The 16,058-nt window shown below is 41.7% G+C and overlaps 2 protein-coding genes across 2 annotated transcripts; both read right to left on the reverse strand.

The window, feature by feature from the left end:
- Positions 1-1,036: 1,036 nt before the first annotated feature.
- Positions 1,037-8,553, reverse strand: LOC306976742 (flavin-containing monooxygenase 5-like). Its single transcript, XM_079574795.1, has 10 exons — positions 8,422-8,553; positions 7,350-7,514; positions 6,975-7,163; positions 6,689-6,854; positions 5,764-5,906; positions 4,999-5,195; positions 3,048-3,195; positions 2,149-2,356; positions 2,003-2,075; positions 1,037-1,538 (listed from the first exon to the last, which is right to left on the reverse strand). Exons 2-10 carry the CDS (start codon positions 7,479-7,481, stop codon positions 1,127-1,129), a joined length of 1,668 nt encoding a protein of 555 aa, XP_079430921.1. The 5' UTR covers positions 7,482-7,514; positions 8,422-8,553; the 3' UTR covers positions 1,037-1,126.
- An 895-nt stretch (positions 8,554-9,448) lies between these two features.
- LOC306977126 (flavin-containing monooxygenase 5-like) lies at positions 9,449-14,439 on the reverse strand. The gene is made up of 9 exons (XM_079575303.1): positions 14,239-14,439; positions 13,513-13,701; positions 13,280-13,445; positions 13,066-13,208; positions 12,623-12,819; positions 12,405-12,540; positions 11,357-11,576; positions 10,119-10,191; positions 9,449-9,838 (listed from the first exon to the last, which is right to left on the reverse strand). Exons 1-9 carry the CDS (start codon positions 14,368-14,370, stop codon positions 9,463-9,465), a joined length of 1,632 nt encoding a protein of 543 aa, XP_079431429.1. The 5' UTR covers positions 14,371-14,439; the 3' UTR covers positions 9,449-9,462.
- Between the last annotated feature and the right edge of the window lie 1,619 nt (positions 14,440-16,058).

Raw genomic sequence — 16,058 nt, forward strand, 5'->3', positions numbered from 1 at the left:
TCAATTCTGCAACAACATTTCTGTTCCCTTCACCAGATCTGCACCTCGATACAATCCTGCCTTGGAGGTCTCCAAACAGTTCCTTTGCCTTCATGGCTTGGTTTCTTCTCTGACCTGCACTGTCAACTGTAGGACCTTATATAGAAGTGTGTGCCTTTCCAAATCAAATCTGATAAATTGAATTTAGCACAGGTGGACTCCAATCATTTTGTAGAAACATTTTTGAGTGTCACAGCAAAGAGTGTGAATTCTTGTTTATTCACTTTGTCATTATGGGATATTGAGTGTAGATTCATAAGAAAATATAATACATTTTTGAATAAGGCTGTATCACAAATCAAAATATCACAAAATGGGAAAAAGTGAAGGGGATTGAATGCTTTCCAAATGCACTGTACTGTATGTTGGCTACTCTACCCATCCCTGCTTGTTTGTGCATGGTTAGGACCTGTGTAGGCTGAGGCAATAAGAGTAGGACACTTAAATTTATTTCAGAATTTATTGTAAACATCACAGACAACAGACTTAATCAAATCTGTTATTCACATTTATATTGCAATTAAAAGATGAGGCGTAATGGCTGGAATGTAGATAGTGCATATTTATAGTTTGTAATATTTCATATGAATATTGTTCCTTCGTTATGGGAATATAAAGCTGAATTTGGCACTATATTAAAAGCTACAGTAAGAAACAAGTATTTGAACACCCTGCAATTTTGCAAGTTAGGGTTAGGTCCCCTTGGCAGAAAAGCACCCCAATGCTTCATAGTAGGGATGGAGTTCTTGGGATGATACTCATCCTTCTTTTTCTTTTTCCTTCCACATGATTTTCTCCCATGTCTCCCCTGGATCATCCCAGCCTGGACATGTGTCGACTTGAGCAGAGTAATCTTTGAAACTGTGGTCCCAGCCCTCTTCAGGTCATTGACCAGTTGGGACCTTTTAAAAGGCAGAGTAACCGGTCTTTGAGAGCCAGAAGTCTTGCTGATTGGCAGGTGTTAAAATACACAGTGGCAGTGCACCTACGATGTAAAATTCGGACCCCTCCATAATTTTAAGTGGGAGAACCAGCAATATTGCAGGGTGTTCAAATACTTATGTTCCTCACTATAAGCTTATGTACTTCACTGTCTGAGTAACACACTTTTTATTTTATCTAACAGTGCACTGGGATCCTGCAGCAGAGGCAAAACACTGGTTCTGTTTACATACAGAGCCCAGCCCAAAGCAGCGGTCACGATGAGAAGCCACCTGGATGACCTCTGAGGCTCGGGGTCACTGCACGGCCTGGTCTGCATGGGCTCGATCACCCTGTCCATCTGAGTGAGGATAGCTTTCCGCGCCCCAGCCCATTTCCCTGGTCCCTTCAGGCGGTACTGGTACGGAGTAACTGGTCCGAAAACCACCTTGGACCACACACAGGGGTCAGTCAGCAGCAGCCGCGAGAAGCTTGGCATTGCCCCAAACTGCTTTGCGATCTCATCCATGTACTCAACGTAGTCAACCTGAATGGTATGACGCTGACTGGGAACATACCTGAAAAGTAGTGACATGTTTTTCACAAGCTGCTCAGATTGAATGTACGTTTTATTGTGAAATTTCCAGTTGACCAATTTTGTGCTTTTATTCATAATGATTAACTTTTATGCAACAGCTTTTTGTAAATATGCAGTTATCTAAATAATGTGGGGTGTGCTTACGTGCATGAGTCCTGTGTGTAACATGAACAAACAAATAAATAATTTCAATTATTAAGGTGTACATTCTGCTACACTTTCTATCTTTGTATTGTTTCTAAATTTTAAGGACTTTTCGAAGACTGGCCCACGGGAGATGTAAACAAATGAAACAATACTTGCATAGAAAATGAAGCTAAAGTAGAGAATTATTATTATTTTTTAAATTAAAACCTACTGTAGCCTATAATATGAACATTTTAATGTGAAAGTGTACACAATCAAAACATTTCTGATATATTTTTTTTGGTGAAACTACTTTACCTTTTAGCCATCGCCTCCTCCTTGTATTTCACATCTTGGAGCATGGCAGAAGTTGAGGGCAACTTGACCACACCTGAAGCGCAAGTCGGTAAATACGACACAATTAACAACAATACAACTCATTTTGAAAAATAACGGTTTTTAACCTTTGAAAACACGTGTGGCCCATCTGGCTTGCATCTCAGAGATGGGCATGATGGCCCCGAGTGGCTGCACTAGTCCAATGATCGCGAGCGTCGGTTTGTCCAGCTCAGGAGGAAACACATACTTGAACAGAGATGCTTTATTGTTTGTTACTGAAACCACTTGGGACGGCAGGAACGGGTAGGAGAAGGTGTAGCCTGTTGCAAAAACCTATAAGAATTGGATATTTGAGTTAATTCATAAAGCATCGCCATTAACAAAATATACAATTCTTTCAGACTAGAAACTATGTATCATCTTAAAGGGTTATTATTCTGCTAAATAGACTTTCGCGTTCAGCCACGTAAGAAGGCAATTCCTTCACAAAAAGCATACTTTGAGTTGTGTTCAGTTTAATTCATGCACAGATTCCATCAGTTTTCTTTCCCCTCACCTGCTGATGTCATAAGAATGTACTCCTGTGTTTTCAAGTCCAGACAGCTTCACTAAACCTTTATAATAATTTCAGAGTGCAAAATACCATAAAATGAGTAAAGGCATAGATGTCGAAAAGTACTTTAAACCTGAACCAAGCACATTTTCTATCTGAAAGCTTGATTGTCAAAATCGCAACAAAACGAGAAGAAAACAAGGATGAAAACGCATCAAAAGAGAGACTAAAACGTCTCTTTAAAAAGTGAAAAAAGTCATGACAACACGGCAACAATGCAAGGAAAAAGATCTGTTTAGATGAGTTTTGTAGGTCTTAGCTTTCAAATGAGACTCTACACTGGCCTATAGGCTGTAGACTTCTAGATTTGGGTAAAGCTGCACTGGAGAAAATGCACTCGGTTAAGGCGGGGGTTAAGAGGGTAATAAGTACTGGATAAAGCATTGTATAGGACTTTTGAAGTGTATTTACCACAAGGTCAATATTCTCCACAACACTTCCATCGTCAAACTCGATGCTGGAGCCCTGAATCCTGCGGATGTTGGGTTTAACTTGGACGGTCCCAGAGAGGATACGATTGGGCAGGTCATCGTTCACAGTGGGGTGCTGACTGAACAGCCTGAAACAAGACAAGAACAAATGTAAAGGCATTTCATAACAAAAATAACTTTTAATACTCTTTCAGGTCTTTAAACTGTGAAACAATGTCATGGACATTTTGGCAATTGGCAATAGATCTAATTAAATTGAACTGAAAACTGAAATTTAATTGACCATCATTGTTATTTGATAAACAGACGTGGCACTAAAGCTGTAGATCGGTGCAGTGTACATGTTTTATGTCAAAACAGCACCAAAATAGTCCCACGAGTATAGAATAAGCAAAGAAAGACATTTCTCTCTAAAACACTGTCAACATATCCATCGATATCACATTTAAGAGTCTAAAAATGTACCTTAAATACAATTTAGATTGTTTTATGCTCATACATGGAACCACTGGGTAAACTGAGTATAAACAGCTTACTTGGTCTACTAGCTCTAATGTAGAAGAGCATTCAGCAGCTCTGTGTCCTCAAGTGTGGCCTTCAGACAGTGAAATATGTTGTAATGTAGTAAGTAAGTAAGTAAGTAGTGCTTTATTTGTCATTGTACAACCATAGAACAATATTCTGTTCAGGTGTTCGCGTCGCCACTGTGGGCCAACCTCATCTGCATGTTTTTATGTGAGAGTGTTTGCAACTGAATGCTTAGATAAGATAAGATAAGATGGTACTTTATTGATCTCACAGATGGAGAAATTGCATTTGATGAGAGAGCATCCGGCAGCAGCACCCATTCAGTGCGCACCACTCTTTTTTTTTTTCTTTGGTGAAAGATGGTTGTGTCGCGGCCGCCATCTTCACTGTTTTGGTCACAGGAGGAGCACTGGTTGATGGGAAATCCGTAGACAATGACCACGGCGGTGGAGCTCTTGCGCTTGGCCACGATGTTCTTGGCCACACAGGTGTAGTTGGCCATGTCGGACAGACGCGCCTGCTTGATGATCAGGTTGTGGTCCACGGTGATGTAGAAGTTCCTGTCCTCGGCCGGGTCGATGATCTCTTGTCCTTCAGCCACTCCACCCGCCTTAACCTTGGAGGATGGAGAAACTGTAGCTGCCCTCTGTCTCCTCTGATCATCTGAAACGGTGCACCGCCTCCTGGGCTTGTCCCCGTCTCAGAGCGTGGTGTCCTGCACTGGTCAGCTCCACCTCGTCCTTCCTCTTCCTCCTGCACAGCTCCCTCCACAGTCTATCACCATCTCCTCGTTGGTCCCTTTTGTTGTTTCCTGTAGCTCCTCTTGTGACGCCTCCTCCGTGCTGCAGGTGTGGGGGCTCTTGGTGCCTCTTCACTGTTCAGTGTCTCAGAAGAAGATGTTTGTAGATCTCAAATGGGTTTAGCTGATAAACTAGCAGTTTGTTTACCTTCAAAAAGCTGCTTTCTTCAGGACCATTTTGGACTCTCAAAGTAAACAAATCCACCAAACCTCCACAAAAACACGGTAAAGACGTACAAAAGTATCCAGAAAAACAACGTGGTTCGCTGAAAAAGGCAAACAATTCACTGAAAAAGGCAAACAATTCACTGAAAAAGGCATTCAGCTGCACCAGGAGAGAGGGAGGTCACTTCCTGTTTTCACGTCGCCATGGCTTAAGAATGAATGAAGTGTGTAATGATTTTATGCTGTTAAGGGAAAAATGTTAAATCTGATGTGCACCTTTGCTTGTTGACATCAGCCTGCCCAGGAAGTACAGGAGGAAATTAGCTCCAACCGGGTAGAATGCATCTCTTTTACTGAGATTAATTAAACCACACAATCAAGTAGGAGGAAGGAAACAGTAATAACTGAGTGAATTATGTAAAGTAATACGTTTTGAAACCTGTGCTTGGGCTTGAGGTTGTAGAGGCTGTGGTTGAATCTTTGGTTCAGTTGCTTTTCACCAAGGGAGTTGAATAATCCAAAAGGAAGAATGAAACGGACAACACTTAGAATCCGGTTGAAAGCCATATCCAGTGGCATTCCATAGTCCCCAACTCTGTTCAAAATCCAGGCTCCTCTTCGAGTGCTCAAGTAAACCTATTGGCAGAAAGAAATTAAACACAACCTAAACATTTGTTGGATGGAAACACTTGTGTGGCATTGTCAGTGTTAGTGTAAGTGAATAAATACCAAACATGCCTATTGTAATAAAAATAGTCTATTCTGCAGTGATGAATGTTTCTCTGTTATTGTTTTCATCTTACAACAAGGTACAGTTTGAACCATGAGGCATTTCTTTTGTGTGTGTTGGTTATACTGACGTTTATGCCAAAGGGAAACACAACAAAAAGTTAAATTATCAAAGAGTATTATCAACTTTTGCTCTTTAAAGGAGCTAGATGCAAGTTAGTCATTTTATGCTCACTACTGCCAACTCAGGTCGTATGAGTAACTGCAGCTTCTATACTAAGCTAAGACAGTGCAGGATTTTAGAGGCAGTTGTGGTGAACAGGTCTGAGCTCATAATTTTAACATTTATAAACTGCATATACTCCCTTTAAACTGCGATAAAATCTTTTATGTGAGAGCTACATGTTATTACTTTAAAACATCTAGTTACTGTGTAGCTAAAATGTTGGCACAGACAGCCTGTAGTCGTCTGTACCTGCTTGGTGAATCGGCTCAGCTCCACTGCAACGTCTCCTCCAGAGTTTCCAATCCCAATTACCACAGCCCTCTTGTTCCTCCATTCCTCAGGGGCCTTGTAGTCTCGACTGTGGAAATACTTTCCGGTGAATGTTTCAATCCCTGAAATGACAAGAACACATATAATTTACAAAGGGTGGTATTGGCCCTGAGTAATACAAGGAGGTTCTGCTGCACTGCTACCAGCAGGTTTTATAAATGAGCCCATGCCAGGTGTTGTATTCAATCTTTGAGAGTTTTCCATCCATGATTATACGGTAGAGCTATTACAGCGCTCTTTGGACTGTAGTCGGACATTACAAAGCACGCTGTCCTCTGCTGAACCCTTTTGAGCTTGCTCTAGTCGAGGAGTGCCCAAACAGTGGCCCAGGGACATGTGACCCTCAAACAAATGTTTGCCTCTGTCTGAGACCAGAAACTTTTTATTGCAAGTGTAATCAGTTTGAAAAATCAATAATTTTAGTTATTACTTAAAAAGGTCATTCCAGGTTTTATTTTTGTTTTGTTTGCGAGCCCACAGGATTCATTAGAGCATGGTTGAAGCATAAATGGCTCGTTATAGTTGAATCCCTAATTGTTCCTTCTCTGTTGGTGCACGTTTCTGTTCTATCAAACTTCAAGTTTGCCCAAATCCTAATTTTAGACCTTTACCAGTGAGAAACGGTGTTTGAGAACCACTGCACCAATACCTAACACTAAGTCAACACATCAGTGACTGTGGAAATGTGTTTTTCTGCTGGCTTGTTATGTAACTACAGTCTTTGAGATAGGCCGTACAGCATGAACTGTACCAAAGGGTGGTTCATTCTGGCAACATTATTGCTTTATTGCGTCGCTGTTTACCTTTGGGCACACTAAGTAACACAGGTCATTTTAAAGGGTACCTGGGAAATCCTGTAGTGGCAGATGAGGATTGCAGTGATGTCCAATGCAGATCAAGACCGCATCAAAAATATGTTTTTCCTTTTGTCCTTCTTTGTTTTCTGTTTCTACGTCCCATTTGCCTGAGCGACTGAAGTCTGTCCTCTGCTTAATGTGCAACACTTTGGTCTAAACAAAAAAAGATACATCAAATTAAATTGTGACACAAAACTGTATGAAAATAGTGTGCTTTGGCAACTGTCTACTGCTGTGTTGTAAACCTTAAAGCATATACAGTCGACTCTGCACCTTGAGGCGGATGTGTCTGAGGAGGTTGAAGTGATCTGCGTATGAACGGAAGTAGTCCATGATGAAAGAGTTGTGCATATAGTTGGGATAGTGGCCGGGAATGGGGTAGTCACTGAAACACATCATTTCTTTGGATGTGTTGATGATGAGAGAGTGATAGATGCTGGCCCTGTCCGGCTCCGGGTTCTCCTGCAATAACATGGTGACATTTGATTGAATCTCAATGAAAAAAAGATACAGTCAGGTGAGTACTGACCTATTAAAATCTAATTACATTCATAAATATCCAGAACCTATACAATAAGTCAGTCCCATTTCATTTCTCTCAGCCATAGAGGAGTGAAAGGAGTGAAAAAAGTGCCATGGGTCTCCCACCTTGAACCTCCACAGCCCCCCGATGTCATCACTGCTCTCGAAGCAGACGGGCTCCAGACCCTCATCCAGGCAGCACTTGATCGAGGCCAGACCTGAGGCGCCCGCTCCAATGATGGCCACACGACGCGACATATTCACTTTTCTCTAGTTTTCGTCCTTGTCTTACTGCAACAAGTATAAGACATAGAAGGCATTTCTTTTAAGTGGATTGTCACGCACGCACGCAACGCACGCATATACATGGAACACATATTATATGGGCAGATATAGTTAGGTCTACAGTCACATAGGTGGGCAGAACACATTGAAATTTACTCAAGTAGGCGACCTATTTACTTTACTTGAAGCTATTGAAGTAACTATACTCCTTCTTGAATAAACAATTGGTTAAACCATTTCCACCATAAATAAATCTACAAGTAAAAAAAAGTCTGCCAAAGCACTTCACACAGACAACTCCGACAATTCATTTACTCACACACACACACACATACACACACACACACACACAGACGCCATTCATCCTGGCCTATTCTACACGTTTTTAGTGGCAGGGGCCAGGGGACACTGGGATTGGCCTACCCAGAGGACACCAACGCAGGAAATAGCCCATCACAAAGCTTATGTTTTGCAGGCTATGTCAGTTTAAATTAGGCTGCGGAAACACAAACAGCCAACTCAAGTTATATTTTTTTAGACTATTTAAGCCATATTTAGCTTCTTCAAATTATAATTTTAAAGTAACGCTTAGGCTATTTTTGGACATCGATTCTGGCTGATTTGAATCTGATTCTGATTTGTTAAGTTGGTATAGGCTTACGCCTATTTTGCGTAAACAAAATGATCTCACCGTAAACACACGTAGGCTAATCTGATTGGTTATAGCCTTTGCTTTGTACAAAACGCTGCGTGCTTAACTTAAAAGTTTAAAAGCGCAGTGGGAACAACAAGGCTATGTTGAGAGGCAGTAAGATCCGCCCAACAGTGTCCCATAAAGACTATAGGCAACTGTTGCATAACTGCGACGCACATCAAACGCAGCAAAATTGACTACCGTTTCAACTCGACTTACCCAGTGGTGAGTTTCACAACGGTGCATATGAGAAAATACGATTGTGGAGTTCTGATTTCTCTCGCAGGCTGCAAACGATGGGCGGAGTGAGAGTGCGCGGTGGGGCTGTACTGATAAAGCCTCAGTCGACCCTTGAATCCACGGAAAAGAAAAGAGGAAAAGCAAACAGTCCACCTTATGACCGAAATAAGTGGTGCACCGCGTCTTATATATATATATACGTATGAGGGTGGACCTGGAACCACCCACCGCAAACTCCTGCAAAGGTTAATGATGCAAAAATGATAACCTTATCATGACCCAAGACTCTAAATGCAATAAAATATGAACTTTAGTGAACTTCTCTAGCTGTAGAACTGTCCTGCACGCTGGATAGCTTAATTTAAACACCGGTACTGAACCCACAAATATTAATCTTCACTAAAGCCTAAATTGTAACTCTCCTCCTATGCCTAATCAAACAAATAGGCCTATGTTCAAAAATGGGCAGCTTTGAGGCATAACTTTTTTTTACAACACGCTTCTGCCCAAATATGACATTAGAAACGGGAACTTCTTTTGAACATTAAACTTTTTGTTTTTTTAAATGCATGTTTGCCAGTTAGTCCAGTCTTTGTCAATCACTGCATTACACTGCTATCTGCTGGAAGTGTTGCGCCCTTGAGCAACACACTTTCTCCGCCTTGCCTAAGTTGAATTTGTGTGAGTGGTTGATGTTGGTCAGAGGGGCCTTTGACGCAGATTGTCAAACTCACATCAGTCATGCCCCTGGGCCACTGTGGCTACAAAAGATTCTCACTACAGAGTATGATGTGAATTAATAAGGTAATAACAATCAATGCACTATTTAAAGAATTCAGTCCTGAAAGTTATATTTGATACATACATTTTATATTGACATTTAATTCAAATTTCTGACATGCCTGTTGTCTACTTATTCTGTGAGAAATCAGAATAAACACTTTTATTAAAAGATTAAATCTTATTTCAAGCTAAAACAAGTAATCTAGGTACTAAAATATAAAATATGGTGGAAAATATTTACATAATCGGCAGCTTTGGCAGAGATTGTTGTTTGTACAGAAAGAAACACATCAGGGCTGTTCCTGAGAGTATCACAGAGATCTTCAGTTTGGATATGGGTCTCTTCTCGAAGTCTGGCACCACTCTGGTTTTGAAGGGCTGAAGCACTCGGTCCCACTGAGTGAGAATGGCCTGGCGCGCTCCACTCCACCGTCCCGGGCCAGTCAGGCGGAACTGGTAAGAGGTGCAGGGACCCGTGAGGACCAGCACCGCGAGCTGCGGGTCAGTGAGAAAGAGCCACAGGATGTTTGGACAAACCCCCACCTGCTGAGCCAACGAGTCCATGTACGGAATATAGGGCACATAAAGAGGGCTACGTTCAGAGCAGCAAAACCTAGGGACAGATGACTGGTTTACCACAAACTATATTCATCCAGAGTGGACCCTCATTAGGATAAGCATCTCAACAACCAAAACAAAACATACAAACAAATAACTTCTACTTAATATAAAATGACTTTGTAAAAAATAAATAGAACATTTCATCGCGTCATTACAAGAAATATTTGATTTGAACATGTTTCATATCTGGGGACATGTCATGGATAGGTGAAGTTGATGAAAGATTACTTTGCATCATTAACTAAACTAACAGTAACATAGAAAAATCTTACCATCGGTGCATAGTTTTTGTTTCTTCTTCAATTTCTTCCATCATTGTTTCTTTTGAAGGTAGTTTTATAATCCCTACATGCAGAAAAAATATAGTATCACATTCTACCACTGCTGAGATTTTGTGCTCCATCCTAGAACAGGAGTCTCCAATCTTACACAGTTTACCAAAGGTTTGCACAGTACCCTCAAAAAAAGGGGATAGCCGGGAGTGTAGAAAAAATATAGAAAAAGTTTCCGAGGCACGTCTGGACTTAGTAGTTATCGTGTGAGGAAAATGTATGAACGTTTTGGAATTTCTCACATTTCTGTCTAAATTGGTCACTAAATGTGGTCTGATCTTCATCAAAATCATAAGAATGAATAAACAGTGTCTGCTGAAACTAATACCACTCAAACATTTATATTCAATCATATTTTTAATGGCCACAACATGTAAACATTCACAGGACAGGGAGGAAAAAGTAAGTGAACCCAGGAATCTCACTGAACTGCAGCAGTTTTGTAAAGAGGAAAGGTCCAAGATTCATCCTGATCATTGTGAGCGCCTAATCACTAATCAACGTCATGTGTCGAGGAAAAAACCACATCACACCAACATCAAAACCCTATCCCCACTATGAAGTATGGTGCAGGGAGCATCATGGTGTCGGGCTGTTTTGTTGTTATATTTTGCAGAAAAACCTGAGACATTCACAACAGCATGGGGAAAAAAAAGTGAACCCCTGTATTAAATAGCTGGCTGACCCTTTTGTAGCAATAACTGCTTTCCTGTAGTTGCAGATTGGGCACTCACAAAGATCAGGATTAATCTTGGACCATTCCTCTTTACAAAACTGCTGCACTTCAGCGAGATTCCAGGGTTCACTTACTTTTTCCTCCCTATCCTGTGAATGTTTACATGTTGTGGCCATTAAAAATATGATTACAAGTAACTGTTTGGGAGGTATTCGTTTAAACAGACACTGACAAGATATGACATTTTATGACCAATATTTTGGCAGAAATGTGAGAGATTCCAAAGTGTTCACATACATTTTCCTCCCACTGTATATTCAAACACAGACTCGTTGCGACCCTTAGGTTTTTTGTCAAGGTAGTGTCATTTTTTTTTTTACATTTATAAGTAGCCCTTTGTTGTGTGTGTTTGATTAGACTAGCTTTGTAAACGTATAAGTAAACACAGGATAAGGTTGGAGACCCCTGTACCTATCACACATTCAGCTTGTTTGCTTTTTACCTTTAATGACCCTTGTAGCCCAGCGGCCCTGCATTTCAGACAAAGTATTGATGGCTCCAAAGCCGTTGATGAAGCCGACCACAGCCAGAGTGGGATGGACCAAAGTCGGAGGAATAATATGTTTGAAGAGACGCAGCCTGTAGCCACTTTTGTTCTGAAGCTCTGGCGGCAGGAAGGGGAAGCTGTAGTTGTATCCAGTGGCAAAGACCACCACATCCACCTGAAAGTGCATATAAGGTTAAGTGTTGTCCGTGTAGAATAACATGTCTTTAGTATTTTGACACAGGCTACGTTTACATGGACACCAAAAATCTGATAATAATCTGATTTCTGGAGTTCTCATATTATTGAAGAGACATGTAAACAGCATAATCTGAAATACATTATCTGATATTCATATAGTCGGATTTTATGCTGATCTTTCACATGTGTGCCTAAACTAACCAGGGAAATACAGCAAAAAGGCCAAATAAAAGGACAAAGATGAAAAGATAAAAAAAAAATACTAAAAGCATTTTTTATGAAATAAATAAAAAACAAAGTTAACCATAAAATAAATCTCAAATGAGTTGTAGAGTAAATGTGCTGCTGCTCCATTCTCCTCACCCGCACATTTTCAATAGAAGTTAAAGCAGAGTTTGTGCTATTTGTGTTTTAATGTCTTTAATTACTCCAGAAAACAATAAACAGTTATCCGGATTTGAACCTTAGACCTTTGAGTGACTAAACCTGTGCTGTATCCACTCAGCACCGAGCACAACAAGTTGATGCCACATGGAGCAGTTTTGACTCCAAGGCCAAATATAGAGACACAATTATTCTCTACCTGGTTCTGCATGTGGGCCTGATTGAAAAGAGGGGTAAGACAATTCAGTTGCTAGAAAAATCCAAATCTGCACTGGGATATGTATAACCCAGAATTTTGGATTCTCCAATTTCTGAAGAGAATAAACGCATCAGATCTGATAATTGATAATGTCACCCAAATATTGCCAGTATTTGCTGTTCCAAAAGTTGCTTTTCTTAAAATCCAAAAAGACTAATTTACCTGCTCAATGACGCTGCCATCTTCAAAAACAACACTGGAGCCAGAAAACTCTTTGACGTTTGGTTTGATGCGAACACGCCCTGAAATGATCCGTGCTGGAAGATCGTCATTTACCAGAGGGATCTGTGAAAAAAATCTGTAACACAATGTAGTTTGCCTTCACAAATGCAGATGTCTGTACATGACAATGAATTTAACACACTAAAAAGTTATCTTACTTATGTTTTGGCTTGAGACCATATAAACTGTGATCAAACGGCTGATTCAGCTTCTTCTCTAAAGTCTTGTTGAACCAAGAAGGACACAGTCTTGCAAAAAGCCTCCCCGTCCGGGACGCTGATGCCACGTCAAAAGGCAGTCCCCCCTCAGCCACTCTGCTCACCACCCAAGTACCACTCCTGGTGCTCAGATACACCTGCGAGCCAGAGGGTATTGAGACAAAGTTAACAGGCTGTTAAAAGCTATGTTTATGTTTGCGAATTTGATATCAAATCATCAGGGTCAATCTGACAAGGAATTATAACATACAGCTTAAAAAAAATATGCTTGAGCACCTCCAGACGTGGGTGGCTTCACCTGGCCAACCAAATTCTGCCTAATCTGTTCTCATCTCATTAGGCGATGAATGTTAGTTATTATGTCATCTGTCCAGTCCTTGTACCTTTTCTGCAACTCGGCTGATGTCCACTGCGATGTCGCCTCCAGAATTCCCTATTCCAATCACCACCACTCTTTTCCCCTGCAGACCCTCAGTATTGCGGTATTCCCAGCTGTGGAAGTATCTGCCAGCAAAAGTCTCAATACCTATTTAAGCAGAAACAATTTTACGACCAACCCATAGCGTTGTTTAAAATGATCTGAAACATGCCCAATACCGGGGAAGTCCTTAAGGGGAAGATGTGGGTTTGTAAAGTGTCCGGTGCAAACAATCACAGCGTCAAAAACATGGGTCTTCTTCTCTCCATTCTGTTTCTCGGTGTCTACCTCCCATTGCCCCGTTTCTGCAAAATCTGGGGTCTTCTTCACTTTCAGCACTGTGGTCTGACAAAAGAAAAAAAATTAAAACCGAATAGACTGATTGGGCTAACATGCCAAAACCGTCCCACACCTTGAACTGAATGCGAGGCAGGAGTTTGAAGTGGTCTGCGTACAGGCGTAGATACCCCAGGACCTCAGAGTGGTGCATGTTGTTGGGCAGTTCGGCAGGAGGCGGGAAGTCACTGAAGGCCATCATCTCCTTGGAGCTGTTGATAATCACAGACTGGTAAATGTTGGCCCGATTCGGCTCCGGTTCCTCCTGAAAATGGTCACAGTGAACAAATTTCTATTAATTTCTTTTTTTTTATTAGGTTCTCTATGTTTTTTGAACTGTACATCCTCCTAGTAAGGCAACACAAACAATTAATACATTAACACATTTCAGCAGCAGAATTCATCATATGTTTTCACCCAGTTAAGTATTCAATAATAAAATCCAAATCACTATATTGACAGTAGATAAGTGTAGATACAGTATTTAAAATTGAAATAGCAGTATTATCTTTATAAGTTGCTTTGTCAGAAATGTGTTCTAATTTGTCATCTAACAATCTGTGGTCTAAAAAGTATTCAGCTGTGAAACTCATCAGCACTTGTGAATAGGGCCAATACAAACTTAAAAAAAAAAAAGAAATATTGGCAACCCAACCCAAAGTTAGTCTAGGGACTAGGGAATGTCTGCTTTTGTGAGGCACATAATGGGTCAACCACAACAGCAAAGCTGAGGAGGACCCGGACAGTTTGATTTGGGACCAGGAGAATTTCACCAAATAAAATGACATGGGTTTCTCCTCACCTTGAATCTCCAGAGCCCCCCAATGTCATGGCTGCTCTCAAAACACGTGGGCTGCAATCCCTCTTCCAGACACGTCTTAATACTGCTCAGGCCGGAGAGACCTGCACCGATCACCGCCACACTCTGCACCATTTTGGTCAACAATCTGGAAGAAAATGATTTGGACCTTTATGGATTTAGGTGGACAATGTAAATTAAAAGAATTGTACAGTCACTAACGCAGAAAACACATTCTTTTGGTGTCAAATTTCTATTTGAAAGAAACAAGTTTCATCATTAAGCTATTTTGCTTATATAAAAAACGATTCCCTGGTATGAATCGGAAATGAAGTTTCTCTCAAACCTTTGGTGTGGGGCAGGAGGCCGAATCACTGGGAGGACAGGGAAGGGAGGGAGTTCAGCTTCCTGATAGCCTGGAGGATAAAACTGTTTGTCAGTTGCCTGGACCTGTCCTGTAGATTGCGCAGTCTCCTCCCAAAAACCATTAAGAGACTGTGTGATGGGTGCGTAAGGTCCCTGGTGATTCGAACGGCTTTGCGGGTAAGACGGGTGGAGTACATGTCCTTAATAAAGGGGAGAGGGGCTCTGCAGATCTTCTCCGCTGCTCTCACGATGCGCTAGGGACTCCTGCAGCAGGACACAGTGCTGTCGCCGTGCCACACAGTGATTGAGCTGGTCAGGATGCTTTCTATAGTCCTTCTGTAGAAGTTACACATAATGGGGACTGGAACACTGGCTCTTCTCAGCTTGCAGAGAAAGTAGAGACTCGGATTACTTTTCTTGACCAGTGATGTGTCATGGTCCAGCAGAGGTTCTCTTTGATGTGCACACCCAGGAACTTAGTGCTGGTCACCCTCTCCACTGCAGCATCGTTAATTGTTAGAGGAGCATGCTGTACCCGTGCTCTTCAAAAGTCCACAACAATCTCTTTTGTCTTCTCCACATTTAGAGAGAGATTGTTCTGTGTGCACCACATGACCAGACTGCTCACCTCACTCCTGTAGTTTGACTCGTCTCTGTTGCTGATGAGACCCACCACTGTTGTGTTGTCTGCAAGCTTAATGAAGAGGTTTGAGTTGTACTTTGGAGTGCAGTCATGCGTCAGCAGAGTGAACGGGAGGGGGCTCAGCACACAGCCTTGGGGAGCCCCCGTGTTCAGTGTGATGGCTCTAGAGGACTTGCCGCCGACACGCACAGCCTGTGGTCTCCCCGTCAGAAAGTCCAGCAGCCAGTTGCACAGTGATGTGTTGATCCCCAGGTGGAGCAGTTTGTGTATTAGCTGCTGTGGGATTATACACTGTGATTATGCAAATTGTATTGCATTGTGTTTCAATGAAACTCATGGATGGTATTGTATCTCAGGGCTTTTTAATCTCCCGAACATCAAGGTGTAGGACCCTCCAGAGGCTGCAGTTGTGCATAAACCGTCTATCCGGCCTCCCCTAAATTTAACTCAATGTGCACGAGCAGAAACGGCTGCAGTGTCCCAGAAATACATGAACACTCATTTTCAAACAGTCTTGTTCACTGATGAGGCCGTGTAACCCTGGATGATCAATGGAGTAGTGGATGGTTGGTGAATGGCCACCATGTCCCAACAAGGCTGTGATGTCAGTAAGGAGGGGGCGGAGTCATGTTTTGGCCTGGAAACATGTGGAGAGAGCTGGTCGCCCCCTTTGGGCTCCCTGAAGGTGTGAAAATGACCTGAAAATGTGGGGAGTTCCTGACTGACCACTTTCTTCCATTGTTCAAAAAGAAGTTGTGATTTTCCTAACAAAATCATCTTCATGCATGACAACGCACCATATCATGCTATAAAG

The sequence above is a fragment of the Gobius niger genome (genome assembly GCF_951799975.1).
Source record: "Gobius niger genome assembly, chromosome: 17".
Classification (NCBI taxonomy): Eukaryota; Metazoa; Chordata; class Actinopteri; order Gobiiformes; family Gobiidae; genus Gobius; species Gobius niger.

Bases quoted from the DNA above. Each gene is read 5' to 3' on its own strand.
- LOC306977126 (XM_079575303.1), bottom strand. From the start codon at position 14,370: ATGGTGCAGAGTGTGGCGGTGATCGGTGCAGGTCTCTCCGGCCTGAGC. The intron at 13,209-13,279 runs GTATTGGGCATG...CTGCTTAAATAG, and splicing joins TCCCCTTAAGGACTTCCCCG to GTATTGAGACTTTTGCTGGC. The intron at 12,541-12,622 runs GTAAGATAACTT...ATTGTGTTACAG, and splicing joins GGTCTCAAGCCAAAACATAA to ATTTTTTTCACAGATCCCTC.
- LOC306976742 (XM_079574795.1), bottom strand. From the start codon at position 7,481: ATGTCGCGTCGTGTGGCCATCATTGGAGCGGGCGCCTCAGGTCTGGCC. The intron at 3,196-4,998 runs GTTTCAAAACGT...GTCTTGTTTCAG, and splicing joins AACCTCAAGCCCAAGCACAG to GCTGTTCAGTCAGCACCCCA. The intron at 2,076-2,148 runs GTTAAAAACCGT...CTTGCGCTTCAG, and splicing joins GGCCACACGTGTTTTCAAAG to GTGTGGTCAAGTTGCCCTCA.